Here is a 19,650-nt window from a genome sequence, read left to right on the forward strand (position 1 = left end):
AAAATATCCCTTCCTTTGATTTTCTTGGCAATGACAGTAATGTTGAATTCTTTTGGTATGCATTATGACCTGATCTGGAATATTCCATATGGACTGTTCATTATAAAATATCACCAGTCTACCTTTTCCAAAAAGTTAATAATGACAAAACTCGTGTGCTTTTGAAATGAAAAGTAGCAGCATAAAATTAGCAAATGAATTTATTCAAGATTCCTCTTGAGGCAAGAAATTCAAATAATGGAAATCATATGGGGCCTGATTTATGCTGAGTGCATATCTACACTAGAAATTTAAATCGACCTATGTTAGGGCATCGCTCTAACTACACTGACGTAAGCCCTGCACTTCTCATGGTTCATGTACATGCTGCCATCCTTCTGTTGGTGTTGTGCGTCCACACCAGGAGTGCTTCCACCCACTTAAGAGGGGCAGTGTGGGGGGCTGAGAACCTGGGCTCTCAGCTCCGCATGCAGCTCCCTGCAGGAAGTCCGGCTGCCCTCCACCCTCTGCACCAGCTCTCGGCTCCCTACTCCCCGCCACCAGGAGCCCAGCTGCCCCAGCTCCCAGCAGGGAGCTCTGCGCCCGAGGCCAGGCGGCTCCTGGCCTCCCAACAGGGAGCCGGGAGCCTTGGTGCAACCGGGCTCCGCACGCAGCCAGGAGCCTCCAGATGGCACCTGGGCTCCCCATTGGGAGCTGGGAGTCTCCAGGCAGCAGCCAGGTTCCAAGTTGGGTGGGCACAGCCCAGCTGGGGCAAGGCGCCCAGAGGGGCAGCCAGGCTCTAGCTGGAGCTCCTCATCCACCCAGCGGTGACAGCTCGGCTTTCAGCGTGGAGCCGTGAAATTGACAAGAATGACAGCCAGCAGCCAATGTAAGTAACTCAGGGTCTACACGGACACTACATCGTTACACCAACGTAAGCCCTATGCCTCTCGTGGAGGTGGAGTTATTATGTTAGTGTAATAGGCACATACATCAGTGGGAGCAAGGCTGTAGTGTGTACACTGACATAATTAGATCGACATAAGCTGCCTTCCATCGACCTAACTCTGTAGGGTAGACCAAGCCTCAGGCCTCAGCAGAACCAGTCATCACACCCATAGTGAACTGCATGTTCTAGTAATACTACTTAGACCTCCGGCTGCTTGACTGGTGAGTACAAGCGGGTGGTTAGATGTCTAGCTCTAATAAATTACACAGTAGGGCTGGAAATTATAAAGGCACCTAGGAGACTCCTTTGAAAATCCCAGTTTGAATTAATGGGACAAAATCATGACCACAAAGAGACCAATGCTGAATATCAGGCCCTTAGTGTATGAGATGATGCAAAATGAATCTAGGGGTGAGATTTTCAGAAGTGCCTAAGGCATTGGAATGGGTTTTGTGCTCTTAAATCATTTTTAAAGTGTGATACTGCGCCCATTGAAGTTAATGGTAAAGCTCCCATTGATTTCAATGGGGGAAGATCAGACACTTGAGTGCTTTTGAAAATTCTACCCTAGAGTCATTCATGTAACTAAAAAAACCTTGTTTTAAGCCAGTTTGGTGACTCAATATGCTGGTGCATTTTGCTTTACTACATGAACCATCTGGTATGAAATTATTACAAACAGGGCCAGCGCTTCCACTAGGCGACCCTAGGCGGTCGCCTAGGGTGGCAGGATTTGAGGGACGGCATTTTGCTGCCGTCAGCGGAAATTCGGCGGCGGGGGGTCCTTCCGCTCCGGGTCTTCGGCGGAAATTCGGCGGTGGGTCCTTCACTCGCTCCGGGACCCGCCGCCGAAGTGCCCCGAAGATGCAGAGCGGAAGGACCCCCGCCGCCCAAGACCCCAGGCCCCCTGAATGCTCAGGCGGCAAAAACCCTGGCGCCGCTCCTGATTACAAAGTGTTCTGAGGAACCACGATGAAATAGGCCATAAGAATTAAGTAAGGTTCTTTTTTTTTTTTTAATTAGATGTCTTTCTTGAAATGACGTACAATATAATGGTCAGTAAAATACTTTACATCCACACTGTGTGCTTCATTGAGGTTAATTTCATTTAGAAACCTCAGTCATTAAAAATTTAACCAACAATCCTTCCTGTATACGCTATTTTATTCTTTCCCTGTTAGCGATGTGATGTTTCCAATATTCTCGGTCCATTAAAAACATTTTCATAAAGAGGATTTAGGGATCCTAAACAATATAAGTATTATTATAAATCAATTTATCTGGAGGAAATGTTCCAATCTCCACATTGTGTTTAGATTAAAAAACATCAACGGGCAAACAAAACCTACCGCTGTTTTGTCCAGTTTCATCTTTGTACTCTTCAACTCTTTGTGGAAATTACATGAGCCGATTACAATTCATTGTCATTTCAAATTAATGAAGATTACCCTTGATGTAGTGTTTGCTGTGAGTTTACAGATCCATTTCTGTCCTGACTTGTAAATGCTTTCATGGTAGGATAGTGTGAGAGGACTTTGTGCAAAAAAGAAAGCTTTGTTAAGCAAACGTGTATGGCCTTGCTCCTGCAGTTCTCTGCACAATGAACCAATTTGTTGTGGTCTAGCATAAATGTTTGTGTAAGTTATGTATGAGGACAAGTTAAGTGCTAGGTGCAGCAGTCCAAACTGAGGGGAAGTAGTCTCAAAATTTTTCAGCCAAATCTTTTTTTTCATTGAAAAATGCACATTTGGTGACATTGAAGCATTTTGTGAATTCAAGTTGGTTTCACCAAATTGTTGGTTTAAGAAAAAAAACAAACACAATTTGAAAAAATGGATTTTTTCAGTTTGAAATTATTTTTGTTTCAAAATTTTCTTTAATATTTTTAAAAATTCAAAATGTTAAATGGCCCAAGCCTAAATGACATGTTTTGTTCCATCTGGAATGAATTTTTTTCAACTTTTTGAAATTGCTGATACACTGAAAATTCGCTATTTGCCCAATTCTAGCCTCAAGTGTGCCTTCCTCCCTTCTCCCGAGAGCACAGGTTAAAATGGAGAAGGGGGTAGTGGAGAATATTCACATTTGAGGAGACATGAACATAAGCATGATCTTAGCATGTAAATGAGCCACTTAGCTGCAATCTTCCCTCTTTGGCCTTAGCCCATACGACTATATAGAGGTCAGTTGATGGCCATGTGGCATTCTTATTAACACTGGTCCCTTCTATTCCTTATCTGCTTGTTGCTTTTACTTTGACATTCCACTATTTCTCTACATATGTTTAAAAAGTGGAAAGAAGGTGAAGTGCCAGGCTCATACTCAGCATCTTACCATACCTCTCAGTTGTACCTTACTTTGAGACATCCACTTGAGTCCCAGACTTAACTACTTACCACAAAAATATGGTGCTGTCCCACTTTGAAATGTTGTTGCTCATATCAGGGATAAAGAATCATGCAAATGGTTATGGAATAGGTGCACTCAGGGAATGAATCCCTGCATGAATTTGTTGAGTGTGGTGTTCCTCATTTTCGATCTTTCTCACACATTATGTCCCAATTTGGGCCTTGGTGTTTTGAGAGATTTGCCACTACAGATAACGATTGTGTACTAGATGTTGCCTTTTCAACTGTGAATTCTCTGCCTAGTCTGTTTTCTTCTTTATATGTTACTCTGTGCTCCTGAGTAAGTCATAAGCAGCTGGGATCAAACGTGGGATGTCTAGATCTTAAAGCATTAGCCTCTACGCTGCCTAAGCTGAAAGTTCCAGATCTGTTAGCTAAGGCTGTATGAGGCTCCTCAATCTCTATATGTGGCCTAGCCACCACTAGAGGGGGACAGCATGCCACACTGAGTGAGGGTAGGTTACACATAGCACCACTGTAAAAGAGAGTGGTGGTATTAAGATTCAATAGAACATTCTATTGATGTACAATCCTCCAATTGCCAAAACTATTGACTGTATTATCTTAATATTTGTGCATTATTAAATGTAGCCTTTAGGAAGCCTTACAGTGACTGATGGCACAGCACCTGAGAAGGAAAAGAAATCTCCAGCAGCTCAAACTAAAGCAGCCAGAGGGAAAGGAAAAGGGAAAAAAAAGGGAGGGAAAATGAAAGAAGAGCCGGAAGAAGAAACAGATCCACGGAAGCTTGAACTACTAAACTGGGTAAGGTGAAAGTGGCAGCTTTCTTCCAGTTGCTGCTCTGTTCTTTATCTCGTTTGACTCCTCCCTCTAATCTGTTCTTCTCAGTTTACATATGCACACACCCAGCCTACCCCAAAGATAAATCAAAGAATGAGTTACCTTCTACAAGGCCCTAGAAGTGATGCAAACAGACACATTAATCCCACCTGGAATGAAAGGAATTAACTTCTGGTGAGGGACATATTGATTCCTGGAATATTCTGAGGCATGGGAGACCTTTTATGTAGGGCTGTCAAGTGATTAAAAAAATTAATTGTAATTAATCGCGCTGTTAAACAAGAATAGAATACCATTTATTTAAATATTTTTGGATGTTTTCCACATTTTCAAATATATTGATTTCAATTACAACATAGAATACAAAGTGTTCAGTGCTCACTTTATATTTATTTTTATTACAAATATTTGCACTGTAAAAAACAAAAGAAATAGTATTTTTCAATTCACCTAATACAAGTACTGTAGTGCAATCTCTTTATCATAAAAGATGAACTTACAAATGTAGAATTATGTACAAAAAAATGCATTCAAAAATAAAACTATGTAAAACTTTAGAGCCTACAAGTCCACTCAGTCCTACTTCAGCCAATCGCTCAGACAAACAAGTTTAGTTACTATTTGCAGGAGATAATGCTGCCCACATCTTGTTTACAATGTCACCTGAAAGTGAGAACAGGCATTCACATGGCACTGTTGTAGCCCGCGTCACAAGATATTTACGTGCCAGATGCGCTAAAGCTTCATATGTCCCTTCATGCTTCAACAACCATTCCAGAGGACATGCGTCCATGCTGATGACGGGTTCTGCTCAATAACGATCCAAAGCAGAGTGGACTGACGCATGTTAATTTTCATCATCTGAGTCAGATGCCACCAGCAGAAGGTTGCTTTTCTTTTTCTGTAGGTTTTTTTTTTTGTGTGTAGTTTCCACATCTCAATGTTGCTTTTTTAAGACTTCTGAAAGCATGCTCCACACCTCGTCCCTCTCAGATTTTGGAATGGCACTTCAGATTCTTAAACCTTGGGTTGAGTGTTGTAACTATTTTTAGAAATCTCACATTGGTACCTTCTTTGTATTTTGTCAAATCTGCTATGAAAGTGTTCTCCAAACGAATATGTGCTGGGTCATCATCCGAGACTGCTATAACATGAAATATATGGCAGAATGTGGGTAAAGCAGAAAAGGAGACATACAATTCTCCCCCAAGGAGTTCAGTCACAAATTTAATTAACGCGTTATTTTTTTAACAAGCATCATCAGCATGGAAGCATGTCTTCTGGAATGGTGGCTGAAGCATGAAGGAGCATACGAATGTTTAGCATATCTGGCACGTAAATACCTCGCGACGCTGGCTATAAAAGTGCCATGCAAACACCTGTTCTCACTTTCAGGTGACATTGTAAATAAGAAGCAGGCAGCAGTATTTCCCATAAATGTAAACAAACTTTTGTGTCTTAGCGATTGGCTGAACAAGAAGTAAGACTGAATGGACTTGTAGGCTCTAAAGTTTTAAATTGTTTTGTTTTTGAGTGCAGTTATGTAACACAAATGTAGATTCTTTTTTAAGTGACACTTTCACGATAAAGAGATTGCACTACAGTACTTGTATGAGGTGAATTGAAAAATACTATTTCTTTTGTTTATCATTTTTACGGTGCAGATGTTTGTCATCAAAAATAATATAAAGTGAGCACTGTACACTTCATATTCTGTGTTGTAATTGAAATCAATATATTTGAAAAACATAGAAAAACATCCAAAAATATTTAATAAACTTCAATTGGTATTCTATTGTTTAACAGTGCAATTAATCGCGATTAATTTTTTAATCGCAATTAATTTTTTGGAATTAATCGCATGAGTTAACTGCGATTAATCGACAGCCCTACTTTTATGTATTTTATAAGTGTCTTCATAATGCTAGGTAGATTACATATTTCTATGCAATCTACCTATAGCTAAGGTCACACAAGCATTTCCATTTTAGGTGGTAATTTTCTGTTGCTATTAATACTTCTACATTTTCCAATCTTTTTCCTTCCTGGCTGAAATTTGGCAGGTTTGTTTTCAGTTCAGGAGTGAATTGTTTTGGAAGGTTTGAACCAAAGTGATTAAACCATATTTGGGAACAGAAAGACTGCAAAAATATATAGTTTTTCCTTTACAAAAAAGTATTCCTTTGAATGTTTCTAGCTCATCAGTGATTAGTGAGGAAGACTTAACATTTTACAGGAAGACAGTTCTTTTGTTTTGAATTTCCTATGAGTTTATTTTAATTTTTTTTAAAGTTGAACATTCTATTAGGTTGTTCCCATGTTTGGCCATATTAAGGGAAGCTCTTGTATGTTTTCTGACCAATATTTCTAGCAAGAACTTGGGGATTTCTTTTCAGAAGATCGGAGCCAGTGCATATTGCCACTTCTCTCTATTTGAGGCAACAGCTTGTCAGTTGAATGGATGCTGCCTATGTGGGTTGTTATGGTGCAAAACACTCTTTACGTTTTTGCAGTTCATTCTTTTTAAATTTAACCTGCTCCCATCACACACAGCAAGCAAACCCACCTCTTCGTATAATGTGTCATTTCACTTGGTTTAGCTATAAGATACCAAATAAAAAGTACTGAACGTTACAATCATGTTCCTAAAGGTTTCATTTACTGCTGTCATTACTTCAACATTAAGGACACATCCAAAACAAAAAACAAAAACAAAAACCACAACATCTAAACTAAACATGGAACACCTATCGGGGACGTTCTCATTTTTCAAAATGACATTTGACGTGTAGATGACTGAACATAGCTTGAAATTCACACGTGAATTCTTTTATTAAACAACCAAAAAACTTCTGTTTAGCAGTTGCTGGAACAGCATCTCTGACTTACTTGCCCAGGGTTTGCATTGTGTTCTCTGTTCTCAACTTTCAGGTGAATTCCCTGGAGCAGGCTATGCTGGATGCCCTGGTACTGGATCGAGTTGATTTTGTGAAACTCTTGATTGAAAATGGAGTGAACATGCAACGCTTCCTCACTATTCCTCGACTAGAAGAGCTTTATAATACTGTGAGTGAGCTGTGATTCTGATATAAACTGCTGCATCTCTCACTGTTGAGTTCAGCATGACACCTTTTCCTTTCTCCCTTCCTTCCCCACCCCAATAATTGGCACAGAAACTGTCCAACTGGTGGTTTCACTTTATACTTCAACAATTGAAGGGAAAAAAAACTGGGCACACTGACAGTCCACGAAAGGTGCATATCACTAGAGGGAGTCACTGTAATAACTCATGGCTTCATAATACTTTAAGATACACAGAGTATCTTGACTAAGCCTAGAGCAGCTTTTAGACAATCTTATGGTTTATCATGTAAATATAGTGAAGTATTTTTAAAATGCATATTAAGAACTCTTTAATAACTAGTATTGCCATTAAAACCATAATATCAGCCAATAGCTGTGGCTTTTTACCTACATATTCTTAACTCGTTCACTGATGTGACACACAATCTTGTTGATCCTCAGTTAGTTTTCATTTCTTTATCCTTTATTGTTGTAATAATAAAATGCTATATAGAAACTCTCATCCATAAATCCCAAAGCACTTTACACCTGGAGCTGAGTATCATTATTCCCACTTATAGAATGGGAAACCACGGCACAGAGGCAAAGTGACCTGCCCAAGGTCACCCAGCAGGCCAGTGGCAGAACCGGGAATAAAACCCAGTTCTCCTGAATCCCAGTCCAGTGCACTATCCACTATGTCATGCTGCCTCTTTTATAACACATAGGCTGCTTGGGACTAGAGTCTCCTTTGCACAAACCCACAGACAGAACACCCCAGTAGATCCTTACTCCTGTGCAGAATTCATGTGCTGCGCAGAATTTTTTTCCACAAAAAATACATTCTGCTGGAAAGGTGCTGCAGTTACTCCTTTTGTCCACAAGGGCCGCTGTGGCACCAGAACACAGAGCAGTGGCTCCTGGGCAGGAGCAGCCCCAGCTCCGGATAGGAAAGAGAAAGAAGTTGCCTTGCTCACAGCACCCTGCCCAGGGGCCAGATCAGGAGGCATGGGATATGGAGGCACAGACAGCATGGGGCACCTGGGGCTGCTGGGGGGTCACAGACTGGGGTTCAGAAGGGCTAGTGGGGGTGACAGACTGGGGCAGGAGCTGAATGGGAGTGGGGGTGCAGAGACACATGGGGACAGGAGGTGGCTAAGTGGGGGTACAGGGACACATGGGGATGGGGAAAGTGGCTGAGGGAGGTGCGGGGACACATGGGGACAGGGGCAGATGTGCCTGACGAAATGAGAGAGACTATGGGTCATCCAGGGTCTGCATGGTGGTGGCTCCCTAACAAACTCTTCCCTCTCCCAAAAACCTTTTACATTGTTCTCCCACCCATACCCAACAACCCTCCAGGTTCACACCCAGGCTCCTTCCCAGCAGTTTTTCCCTCTCCCTCAGCTCCTCCACTATCCCTGGCTTCCCCAAGCCTTTTCACTGCTTCTTAGGGGTGCAGGAAATACATTTCCATATTGTAGTTTAAATGAATTATTACTCAGAGTTCTGTATTCATATACCTAGTAAGGAATCTACTTGTCAAAAAACATTTCTTGAATATTTTTTGTTGTCTGTATTGTTATAGACATAGTTGCTGACAGGTCTTTGAAATAAATTACAAAATAATTGAAACTAGCATGATTATATTGTGTTATTTTCACAAATAAAATATGCAGAATTTTGCAGAATTTTAAAATATTGGGCGCAGAATATTTAATTTTTGGTGCAGAATTCCCCCAGGAGTAGATCCTGCAGAGGCACAGAGCTGCCATAAACTATTCCTCCATCACCTCTCCCTGCTGTTAGTATGGGAGGTGTGGCCAAAGGTAAAGGGTCACTGCCAAGGCACCTTGCGATTCCCAGGCGGGGATTACAGCACCTTGTAGCTGTTGGCAGCCAGTGCGAGTTAAGGCAACCTGAAGGCTCCTGTGATGTATATCTGAGGACTGGACCATTGCACAGGGTTCCTAGGTTGATAGCAGCACAAAGGTGGCTGTAAACTCTATTAGTGACTTGTTACTTTTGGCCAGTTGTGCCTCCCATCTTTTTATCCGTGAAGAAAACAGTACATAATCATGTTGCTGTTCGGATAATGAACAAATGATCGTTCTGGGAATTCACATCCAAATTTCTAATGCTTTGCAGAAACTACACTTTTTTTTAATCAAGGGGAAGAATTAAAGGCCTAACAAAATATGAATGGTCTCTCTTTCAGAGATTGGGTCCACCAAATACACTGCATTTGCTAGTCAGGGATGTGAAAAAGGTAAGTTTTTATATTATTTCCAGATATTGGGATTTATTTTCATGATTATTTTAATTGTACAAATCAGTGGGGGAAGTGAACATAATGTAGATGGAAAATAAAACTTTGAAATGAAATTATAGTTTTTAAGGAAAGGGAAGTTAAATCACTAGTAGTGTAAGATACTCAGACCAGATTTAAATATACTTAATTTCTTTACATATCAAAAGAAGCTTACATACAACATTACAGTGGAAAAATATTTCCTTGCAAAATTGCAGAAACAGAAGTTAGAGAAAATATCTACTCCATTATCCAGTCCATCCACCTGCCAATGCAGGATTGTTCCTTTCTGTGTATTTACTAGTGTGTTTTTCAGACTCCCAAGCAATGTTACTTCTACCACTTCCACTGGGAGAAAGTCACTTCCACTCTTCAGAGTTAGAAGTCATAAATCTGTTATTCATTACCATCTACTGCATATAAATGTATTGTAAGGCTTAGTGTTAAATTCACTATATTTGATGGGTTTTGCATGTGTTATTTTGCTACCCAGAGTATATCCTGTATTCCTGTTGCAAGGAAAAACTCAACTGATTTCAGTGAGAGTTCCTCATGAAAGTTTTGCAGGATTGGGTCAATGTATAATCCATAATGATCCACCTCAGGGTTTAATTCTTATCTAATTTTTCATTATTCACATTTTCCAATGGTACTAACTCTCTTCTGTGTATTTTTCCTATCTGTCTGTCCATCTTTCTCCTCCTGGTCATCGCATTTCCATGGCTCACTCTCATTCAGCGACAAGTTCGGGGATTTGGTTGGGTTAACATGGAGGTGATTTGTTTCCCTAGAATGTAGTTCTTTCATCATAGTTTATTGCTAAGTGGTGTTCTAGACTAAACCTTGCTGTGATGTGCAACAAAGGATACAGTTAGAACAGTGAAACACAGTGCTCAGTCACAGCTCTGGGAGATTTAATGTAACTGTCCAACCAATCTTTAACAATATGACAATATAGGTTATACAACCTGCCTGTTTACCAAGTTTAGACTGCAGATTAACCCAAATTTCCCTGTACATGATGGGCTGGGAATTGTAGATAATAATGAGGTGGGGAAAAAAGTTATCCATACAGTAAAAGCTACAGTGTATTCTGACCCCTTTCACAAGCAGGAGGAAACTCTTGTATCAGCATACTACACGTAATTGCTCTCTTTTTAAAAAACAAGGAATATAAACAAATCTGACTTATCCTGAAATAAATAGAATAATTACAACAAATCGTAATTTAGTAGTTCGATTTCTCATCATAGACTTGATCCAAAGTCTACTGAAGTCAATAGGAGTCTTTCCATTGACTTTGTTTGGGGACTTATCTAAAGTCCATTGAACGATTATATTTATCTTAAGGACACATTATACTGTCCAATTCAGATAATTTTCTCTTTGATTTCTCTGAGGAATCGCACAATTTGCAATCCCCTTTTAATTTGTAATTGTCACTTTTTATTTTAAAACACAGAGACTCACATTTTGAGGTTGAGTAAATTAAATATAGGAGTTATCTGTTTATATTCAGGTTCTTATACCATGCTCATCACCAAGGAATCTGAGCACCTAGTATACTATAGAGTTTGCAAGTACTATAATGTTCTCCATAACTGAATATACTTAGTAGCATAGTATATTTATAGTTTATCAAATTTATTAAAATTGTTTCTAATCTTGTACTGTATAAAATTATTAGTGATAATATGTATACATTTGGAGTATGAGCAGTATAATGATATATCACTAAATTATTGCACAGATCATAAGTATTCAAGCAGTGTATTAGTGGAACTGTTACAGTAATAAAATGCTTGTTTTGATTTTTATTAAGGGGTACAGGAAAAAAAAACACCCACTCCATTATACAAAAAGCCAGCTTTAAACCATCTCAAAAGCAAAATTAATTCTTGCATGAATAAAACCTTAAAATAGACAAAGCTGTTCAGATTAGTATGCAGATCGAAATCCCATTCAAACATGGAATGTGATGTTATTAATTCAGTTCAAAGAACTCAAAGCCACTGGGGGCCATCCTGCAAGCCCTGTCTCCCACGAGCAGTCCCATTGACTTCAGAGGAACTACTCGTGCATGTGAAGAGTACTTTCATCAGTCAGGTTCTGCAGAACCAAGCCTCATGGCTATTATAAACACTTGATTTTTATTTTTGAATTAAAAACGGTTTCAAATTAATTTATCAGCACCGCGTACCTCTAGTAAGATTGGTCATCACTTTAATCTTTCAGCCATGAGATAGCCACACTAAAATTAAGCAAGTTATCTATAAAATGAAAACCTATGAAATTACATCAAATGTCCATGGAGCACATAACCAACAGAATGTGTATAAATCTTCAGCTGCAATTATTTATTAAAAATAATGTGATTGTATCCATTTTAGCAGAAATATATTAAAAACTATAAAGCTCTTGTCTTCTTCCCTTTCCTGATACATTTATAGTTCCATTACATATTATTTAACTGCTGCAAATAACTCTGTACTGATATATATGTTACCAACAACCACTGCTGAAATTCTACCCTTGAATACACAGACAGCTCCCCAAAGGAGAATTTGGCCCCAAGTAAAAAATTTTCCCTGGATGGATATATTAATAATGAATAAAATATTAATGTCTACCAAGTATGAGTATAAATGTGTCATATTGTATATAGCCAGGGCAAGTCTCTGTATATGCTTTATTGTTGTTTTATATCCTAAAAATACACTTTGTATTTTGTAGGGAAATCTTCCACCCGATTATCATATCAGCCTGATAGATATTGGTCTTGTACTTGAATACCTCATGGGTGGAGCTTATCGCTGCAACTATACTCGAAAAAGTTTTCGGACCCTTTACAATAATTTATTTGGACCAAAGAGGGTAAGAATGAATTAATGTTGTATTTCCCCATAGTGCTAATAATCAAAATAACTAATTCTCCACTTGTTGAATCTTGTGTGAACTACTGTGTGTCCACTTGATCTTCATTTAACAGCCTGTGGAGTTAATATGAGGATAATGCGAAATATCTGAGCTGAAGAATAAAGACTCAGGGTCCCAATATGTGCTAAATATGTTGTGCAAGTGTGTGCTTTCCACACTTCTTGGTAATTAACAATCCAAGTATTTCTAACTGTGGTGTTATGTATGTTTAGCCATTCCTAGCTTTAATTTGTGAGCATGACCTTCTAAAGTTATTGTAACTGCATAAAATAGTTATATAAAAAAACACAGAGATAAACTACCGCTCAGTGAGCAAGTAATTTTAATAATCCATGGGCCCAATCCAGGTAAGACAAAGGAGCTGCCTCAGAAGAGGAACAACTTTGCAAATATCCTGTAAAAGATTGCTTCCAAGAGTAAGGGCTTATTACCCAAAATAAACTGTTCTCTTGCCAGAATATAGTATTGATCATGAAGCTAATGGAATATAAAGAGGAGTCATTTTAAGAAAATGTAATAGAATAAAGATTCTAATTTCTAAGGGGCAAAAAATAGGAAAACAGGTTTCACCAAGGGCTTGTTTCTTATAGATGCCTCTGATTAAATGGATTTGGTTTCATTTGTTTTTAATTCAAAAATGGTCTTTTTTTGGTATCAGAGTCAAAGGATGATGGGGGGGGAGGGGGGCAGGATAAGAAACTTTTTTTTCACTTCCAAAATAGAGTTACAGCTATTAGTCAAATAATGTTCCTATCTATGCAAATGAAAAAATTACTTTCTTTGGCACTCTTACATCTTTGCATTTTCCCCTCCATCTAACTAGATTTTTTTTCTTTTTCTTTTTTCTTTTAAATATGCAGCCAAAAGCTCTTAAACTTTTAGGAATGGAGGTAAGTTGGGTGTTTGTTTGTTTTTTTCATATAACTAGGAAAAACACCTTGCTGCATCATTCTGAGCCTTCTCAGTTTTACACTGATTTAATATAAATTGTATCTGACTGGGATCTTCTATTTTACAGATTACTTTTGAAACACCAGCAACCTGCTTTATATTTAAGGTCTTGAGTTCTGCATAGAGCTTTGCTCATATAATCCTCAAGCAGTTTTTTAGCAGTATTATGTAATAACACACTCCAGTGTTGGAAAATACTGTAGATAAAACAATTTTAGATATGAACATAGAGAACATAGTGATGAGAGAGAATACAGCAGCTGAGTAATTTATGGTCAAATCCTCTTTATATTTAAAGTGCAGTTTATGCATGGAAGATTTAGGCTATGTCTACACCTATAGCAGCATGTAAAGTACAGGCACTACATGTGTAGCTACACGCCGCAGTGAAAGGCAGACTGCGTCCACACTTGTCACTGTGGTGTGTAGCTTCGCACTGCAGTGAAAGACTCCAGCAGTGGGAAGGAAAGGCTCTCACAAGGGAGAGGCAGTGAGATGCTACGGTGCTAAAGATAGCAGCATAGATGTGGGAGGCACTGTTTGGGCATGTAGAGAGCCATGCAGGGTATGTACCCTGGGGGTTAAGGCATGTAGGGCACTTTGGTCTTCTCACCTAAGCCATGTCTCACATCTACACTGCTGTTTATAACTGCACTAGCTGGACCCACTGCATCTGTACTTATATCCTTACATGTGGATTTAGCGTAGACATAGCCTTAGATAGGTCAGAGAGGGAAATTGCTTTTTCAGTCAAGTTAACTAAGTGTTATGTTAGTTATTTTCTTCCATTGTAAAACGTAGATGATTATTTCAGAGCATATCAGCACTGCTCTGTAGTAAACAGCCCAGAGATGAGATGGACCTGAACCAGAACCCCAGGTCTGAGCCCTGCCCCAACCACCCCAGAACTTCAGGGAAGTTTAGATTTGGATCCAAATGTTGTACCTGGGACCTGTCTCTCCCCTGGGCCCAAACCAGAACCCTGGTTCAGATTCCAACAAACTTTGGGAAAGCTCAGTATCTGATCTGAAGGCAGAACTAAACATTTGTAATTGATACCTTAGAACATACCAGTTAGATACTTGGTACATGAAAAGATTAGGGACTTCTGTATATGAAGCATATAAGTAAGCTTGTATTATCACTGTGTGAATAGTAGGGTTGCCAATCCTCCAGGATTTCCCTGGAGTCTCCAGGAATTAAAGATTAATCTTTTATTAAAGATTATGTCATGTGATGAAATCTCCAGGAATACATCCAACCAAAATTGGCAACCCTAGTGAATAGAGTTTGATGTCGAAGCTAAAGTCAATTGTGAAATATATACGCACAAAGGCCTATGTTTTCCAAAGCAGATAAGCAGCTTTTCCCTGTATGAAGGAAGTGTAAAGGAAACTTAATTTTCCTCTCAGATCTACTTCATATTTTCTAACAGCTTTAGGGCAAAGTGCTCAGGTTACAGATGGGAGGAAACAAGAGCTGAAGAGATGAGGTCTCATTTATATACAGAGGAGTTGAGCTCTGAGATATGTGGCCTTATTCACATGCAGGTTACTCGGTATTTTCCAAGAACACTTTTGGATGTTTTTATGCTTTCCTTCAGTGGCAAATGCTTTACACAGAAGAAATTGAAGTATTTTAAAGTTTAACTCTGTTTTCTCCATCTTGCAGTGGGTGCAGTTCTATCTAAAAGAAAAGAAATGGTGAAAAATAAAACTAACTTTTAAAAAGAATTCCAAAGAAGTAAGAAAGCTTTTGTGCTCATGTGGAAAGAAGAGGGAATATTAACTTTCTTCATTTCCAGTTTTTTTATTTTCTTTACTGTTAACTATAAATTATTTGGCATTTTGCAATCATCGCTTGTTCTTTTCTGCAAAAAAATGCAATTCTCGTCTTCTGATTTGAAATTACACTTGCATGTGTATACACAGCCTTTTTCTTGAAAGACAGATAACGTTTTTTCTAAATGCATGTGAATAATGACCACTGCAATTTCTATAAAGACCACTTCTCCCTTCCTGAAATTGTTGGAAAGTAGGAAGAAGTGAGATGTATTTAAGGAATAAGTGAAGACTTCTGCTTGGAATCTCAGGTTCTAAAACTTAATTCTGAACTCTCATATATAGCTCATGCTGCTGCATACTTCCTTAAAAGAATCTAGTGCACTTTGCATGAACAAGGATTGATGTTATAAAGTGTTTATTACCACTACTCGCACTCCATCTCTGATAGTGGAATCAAGCCCTACAAATTATCAATAGCTCTATCTATATATGCAGTATTCTTCCTACATTGTTTAAACCCTAATTTTCCCAATCGTGGCTTTTCTCCCTTTAGGATCCTGCTCCATTGTCTGTATCTCCCTTCAGTTACTTCCATGTTGGTTCCTGTAGTAATGGCCTATCCTCCTTATCCTTTTAGGAAATGGGATAGTTATACCTTCAGTTTGTACTGCATACATACGAGGAGATTCCTTATTCAAAGGTGAACATTCCCTTTAGTATCTTAACTCTGTTCCTAAGGATTCTGTCTACCTGCCTTTTCCCTTTGCCTGTTTTCCCTTCTCTTCATCTGCATGTTGGTTTTAAAATTGCTTTGATGCCTGATATGAAGCATTATTCTGCAAGAATAGAGATAGACCATATCAAATCAGAGACTACAGTGTAACCTACTTATAGTGAAGCTCCACTGTCAATTCAATAGAAGAAAAGTCCTAAGTTGTTTCAGTTTACTGCAAAGCAACCAGTGCAATTACACATGCAGTACAACTCCGCTTATACTATAGCTGGTCTGTGTAAAGTGATGACTTTAATATAATAGGGTTCTACTGTATTTATAGAACACTAGTGACTCATAATGAAGCATGAAAGTAATGGTTCTGTGGCCAAAATGTTAACCCAGGAGTGCTAACCCAATGCATGATCTGTTGATAAGGTATTATTTCATTATTTTGTTGTTGGCATCCTTTATAGAAACAACTCAGAAATTACACTACAAAACATGATGTAATTCAATGAATGTAGGCTGCTTGTTAATGGGAAGTTCACATTTTCTTTTGGAAATGCCAGTAGTCATCTCCACATGTTCTTTGTGCATGGAGTAGATCTCACCATAGCTTTCAGAATTCAGTGGCAAGCATTTTGTTTTGCTTTCCTTTAGGATGATGAGCCTCCAACCAAAGGGAAAAAGAAGAAGAAAAAGAAAAAGGAGGAAGAGATAGATATCGATGTGGATGACCCAGAAGTCAGCCGCTTTCAGTACCCATTTCATGAACTCATGGTATGGGCAGTGCTGATGAAACGGCAGAAGATGGCACTCTTTCTTTGGCAGCGAGGGGAGGAGACCATGGCCAAAGCACTTGTGGCATGTAAACTGTACAAATCCATGGCCCATGAGTCTTCAGAGAGTGAACTGGTGGATGACATCTCTCAGGATTTGGACAACAACTCAAAGTTAGTTAATTGGAGCATAGTGCATGGCTAATTTGTATATATGGGGCCATATGGACTGCTCAAGGTTATTTTTTGAGCAATTGCAATTAATTTTTAAGATGGTGGGTCACAGGGATGATTGTTTGGCCCATTTTTCTGACCAACTTTTTTCATCTGTGAAGTTTGAGGATATACGTACAAGACTGGGAGGCAGGAACTTTTGAGTCATCACATCTTGGAGTCCCTCTGTGGCCTTAGGAAAATTGCTTAACCTCTCTGCCTCAGTTTCCTCCTTCATAAAATAAAATTAGCTTACCTCACTAGGTCAGGATTAACTGATGTACATGAATTCTCTGAAGAGGTAAATTTCAGTCTACTAAGTAAGTTTTATCACAAACAATCTCACAAGAGCTGTGAAAGAAGTTGACATGTTTGAAGAAAGGTGATTAAAAATAAAAATAAGTTTAAAGGGAATGAAAATTACATGTTACTCTATGCACTCTACTTCAGTTTGTTAGTCTCTGTGCCTTATTGCTTTTTTAGTTTTAAACAAATTTCTTCAAAACTTTCAAATGTAATTGGCTTTATTATAATTGTCCTTAGAATGTTAGAAGTTTACAAAATGACAATTACAACTTCTATAGTGCCTGTAATCAAAGGATGAAAAATATTTTACAAGCAATAATGACATTTCTAGTCAATAGCTTCTTAAGCACCAAAGTTAATTATCATTTATATTTATTTGTGTGTGGAGCTTTTGCATGCTAGCACAAATCATGTTTGAGACCCAGTTGTGCTTGATGCTGTACAAAGACATGGGAAAACACTGTCCCAGCCCGAAAGAGTTGACAATCAAATTTAAGGGAACACTACAATTTTTAAGCAAAGTTCATTAGATTCTTTTTGCATGTCTTTTTTTCTTCAGAGATTTTGGCCAGCTGGCTGTTGAGTTGTTAGATCAATCCTATAAACATGATGAACAGGTTGCCATGAAATTACTGACCTATGAACTGAAAAATTGGAGTAACTCCACCTGCCTAAAACTTGCTGTGGCAGCTAAACACAGGGACTTCATAGCTCACACCTGCAGCCAGATGTTATTAACAGACATGTGGATGGGGCGGCTACGCATGCGGAAAAACCCAGGTCTTAAGGTATTTCTTCTACACAATTGCAGTGATTTCCTTGGCACTGATGATGAAGATACAGCTAAGGCATATAGCATTGTATCATATTTAGTATATTTATTCATATAACCATTCAGCCCCCTAATTATAGGAGTGCTTTAAAAGTATTTCTTTTGTGAAGCTAATTTTTCTGGCTCCTAACGTCAGAATATTTAAGTGACAACATCCCCATGGCAGAGTGGGTGTAGAAGGCAATAAAAGGCTTAGTATGCTTTAAATCTGGAAGCAAAGCCATATAAATGACAAAAGTGTTCATTTAAGTTTATACCCCAGCCATGAAAATTAGTTATATTACATGAGAAGCTAAAAGACATTCATCGTGTTCAGATACTACTGTGGTGAAGGGCACATAATAAAGGATGAGAGAGAGAACAAACCACATGTGACAGATGCTAGTCACATCTCTTAATGCAGTACTGGAAGGAGCTCAGATAGTACAGTGAAAAGGGTGGTATAAGAACCTATGTAGAATAGTATAGAGTAGAATGATGGGGAAAAAACACATTTTTTTAGAAAGAATCTTTTCTTGTTTTGAGGGCTTGAACACTTATTCTGCTGATTTCTCTGTCTTTCCATTGATGAGACTCAGGTGATTGTTCAAGGGTGGGTTCAAAGAATGAATAACTGCTAAACATGAATAATGTTAAGTGTGGCAAAGGGGAGACACATGATACACACAGTGTGAGGAGTGTTTTGGTGTTGCTTATGAGGATAATATATGATTTTCTGGGCTATTATCAGGTGAAATCCTTCTCTCATCCTATATTGTTAAAACTGCCTTCCACATGTAGGCCTGTCATCTCCAACCCATCTCTCATTTTCTCACTTCCAGGTCATCACCAAATCCAGTTGATTTTTCACACCATAACATCTACAAAATCCATCTATATTTTTCTTCTTCTCCTGCCAACATCCTGATCCATTCTCTGTTTTTCTCTCTCCTTGACCTGTCTCATCTTCAACTCTCTTACTTTCCACTTTCCCACTTCTCTCCAACTTAAATTACTCAAAATCTTGAGTCATATCTCATGATCCTTACTCTTCTTTCAGATCACATCTCTCCCTTGTTAAATCTATTCACTGACTCCCTTCCTCTGCCATGCAAAATTCAGCCTTCCCTAACCTTCCAGTTCTATCCTCCTCACCTGTATGTCCCCCAAACCTTCTATTCTCATTCCCTCCCCTCACTATTCCTTTTATCTCCTTCTCCAACTCTTCTTATGTGCCTTCTTGCATGCTATCTCTCATGCTTAGAAAGCTTTCCCAGTTGTTGTTTGCTAAGCTTCCCCCTTTTATTCTTTCAAAACGCTTCTGAGAACCCACCTGTTTCACATCAGAATGTAATTTATAAGCTTTGGTAAGAACCCTGCTTCCCTCACCATCCTGCTGTGTGTTGTTCCACTGAATTGAGCTGTTGAATTCTGTCCTGCAACACTTTTACCTTCTGGTGTGTTTTATTGAATGTATCTACTGAGATGAGTCTTCCAGAGCAAGCTCCATGTTATATCTTAATATATATTATAGTGAGGATGACCAGATGTCCCGATTTTATAGGGACAGTCCCGATTTTTGGGTCTTTTTCTTACATAGGCTCCTATTACCCCCCAGCCCTGTCCCGATTTTTCACATTTGC

At 38.8% G+C, this 19,650-nt stretch overlaps 1 protein-coding gene across 1 annotated transcript in view; it reads left to right on the top strand.

Annotated features, from left to right (window-relative positions):
* TRPM1 (transient receptor potential cation channel subfamily M member 1) overlaps positions 1–19,650 on the top strand; it is an 89,482-nt gene that overhangs the window by 40,111 nt on the left and 29,721 nt on the right. Inside the window, exons 11-17 of the mRNA XM_065412369.1 lie at positions 3,928–4,101; positions 7,069–7,203; positions 9,419–9,469; positions 12,245–12,385; positions 13,309–13,338; positions 16,559–16,851; positions 17,756–17,984. Coding sequence (XP_065268441.1) covers positions 3,928–4,101; positions 7,069–7,203; positions 9,419–9,469; positions 12,245–12,385; positions 13,309–13,338; positions 16,559–16,851; positions 17,756–17,984 — 1,053 coding nt within the window. The remainder of the gene's footprint in view (positions 1–3,927; positions 4,102–7,068; positions 7,204–9,418; positions 9,470–12,244; positions 12,386–13,308; positions 13,339–16,558; positions 16,852–17,755; positions 17,985–19,650) is intronic.

Source organism: Emys orbicularis, chromosome 10 (assembly GCF_028017835.1).
Source record: "Emys orbicularis isolate rEmyOrb1 chromosome 10, rEmyOrb1.hap1, whole genome shotgun sequence".
Classification (NCBI taxonomy): Eukaryota; Metazoa; Chordata; order Testudines; family Emydidae; genus Emys; species Emys orbicularis.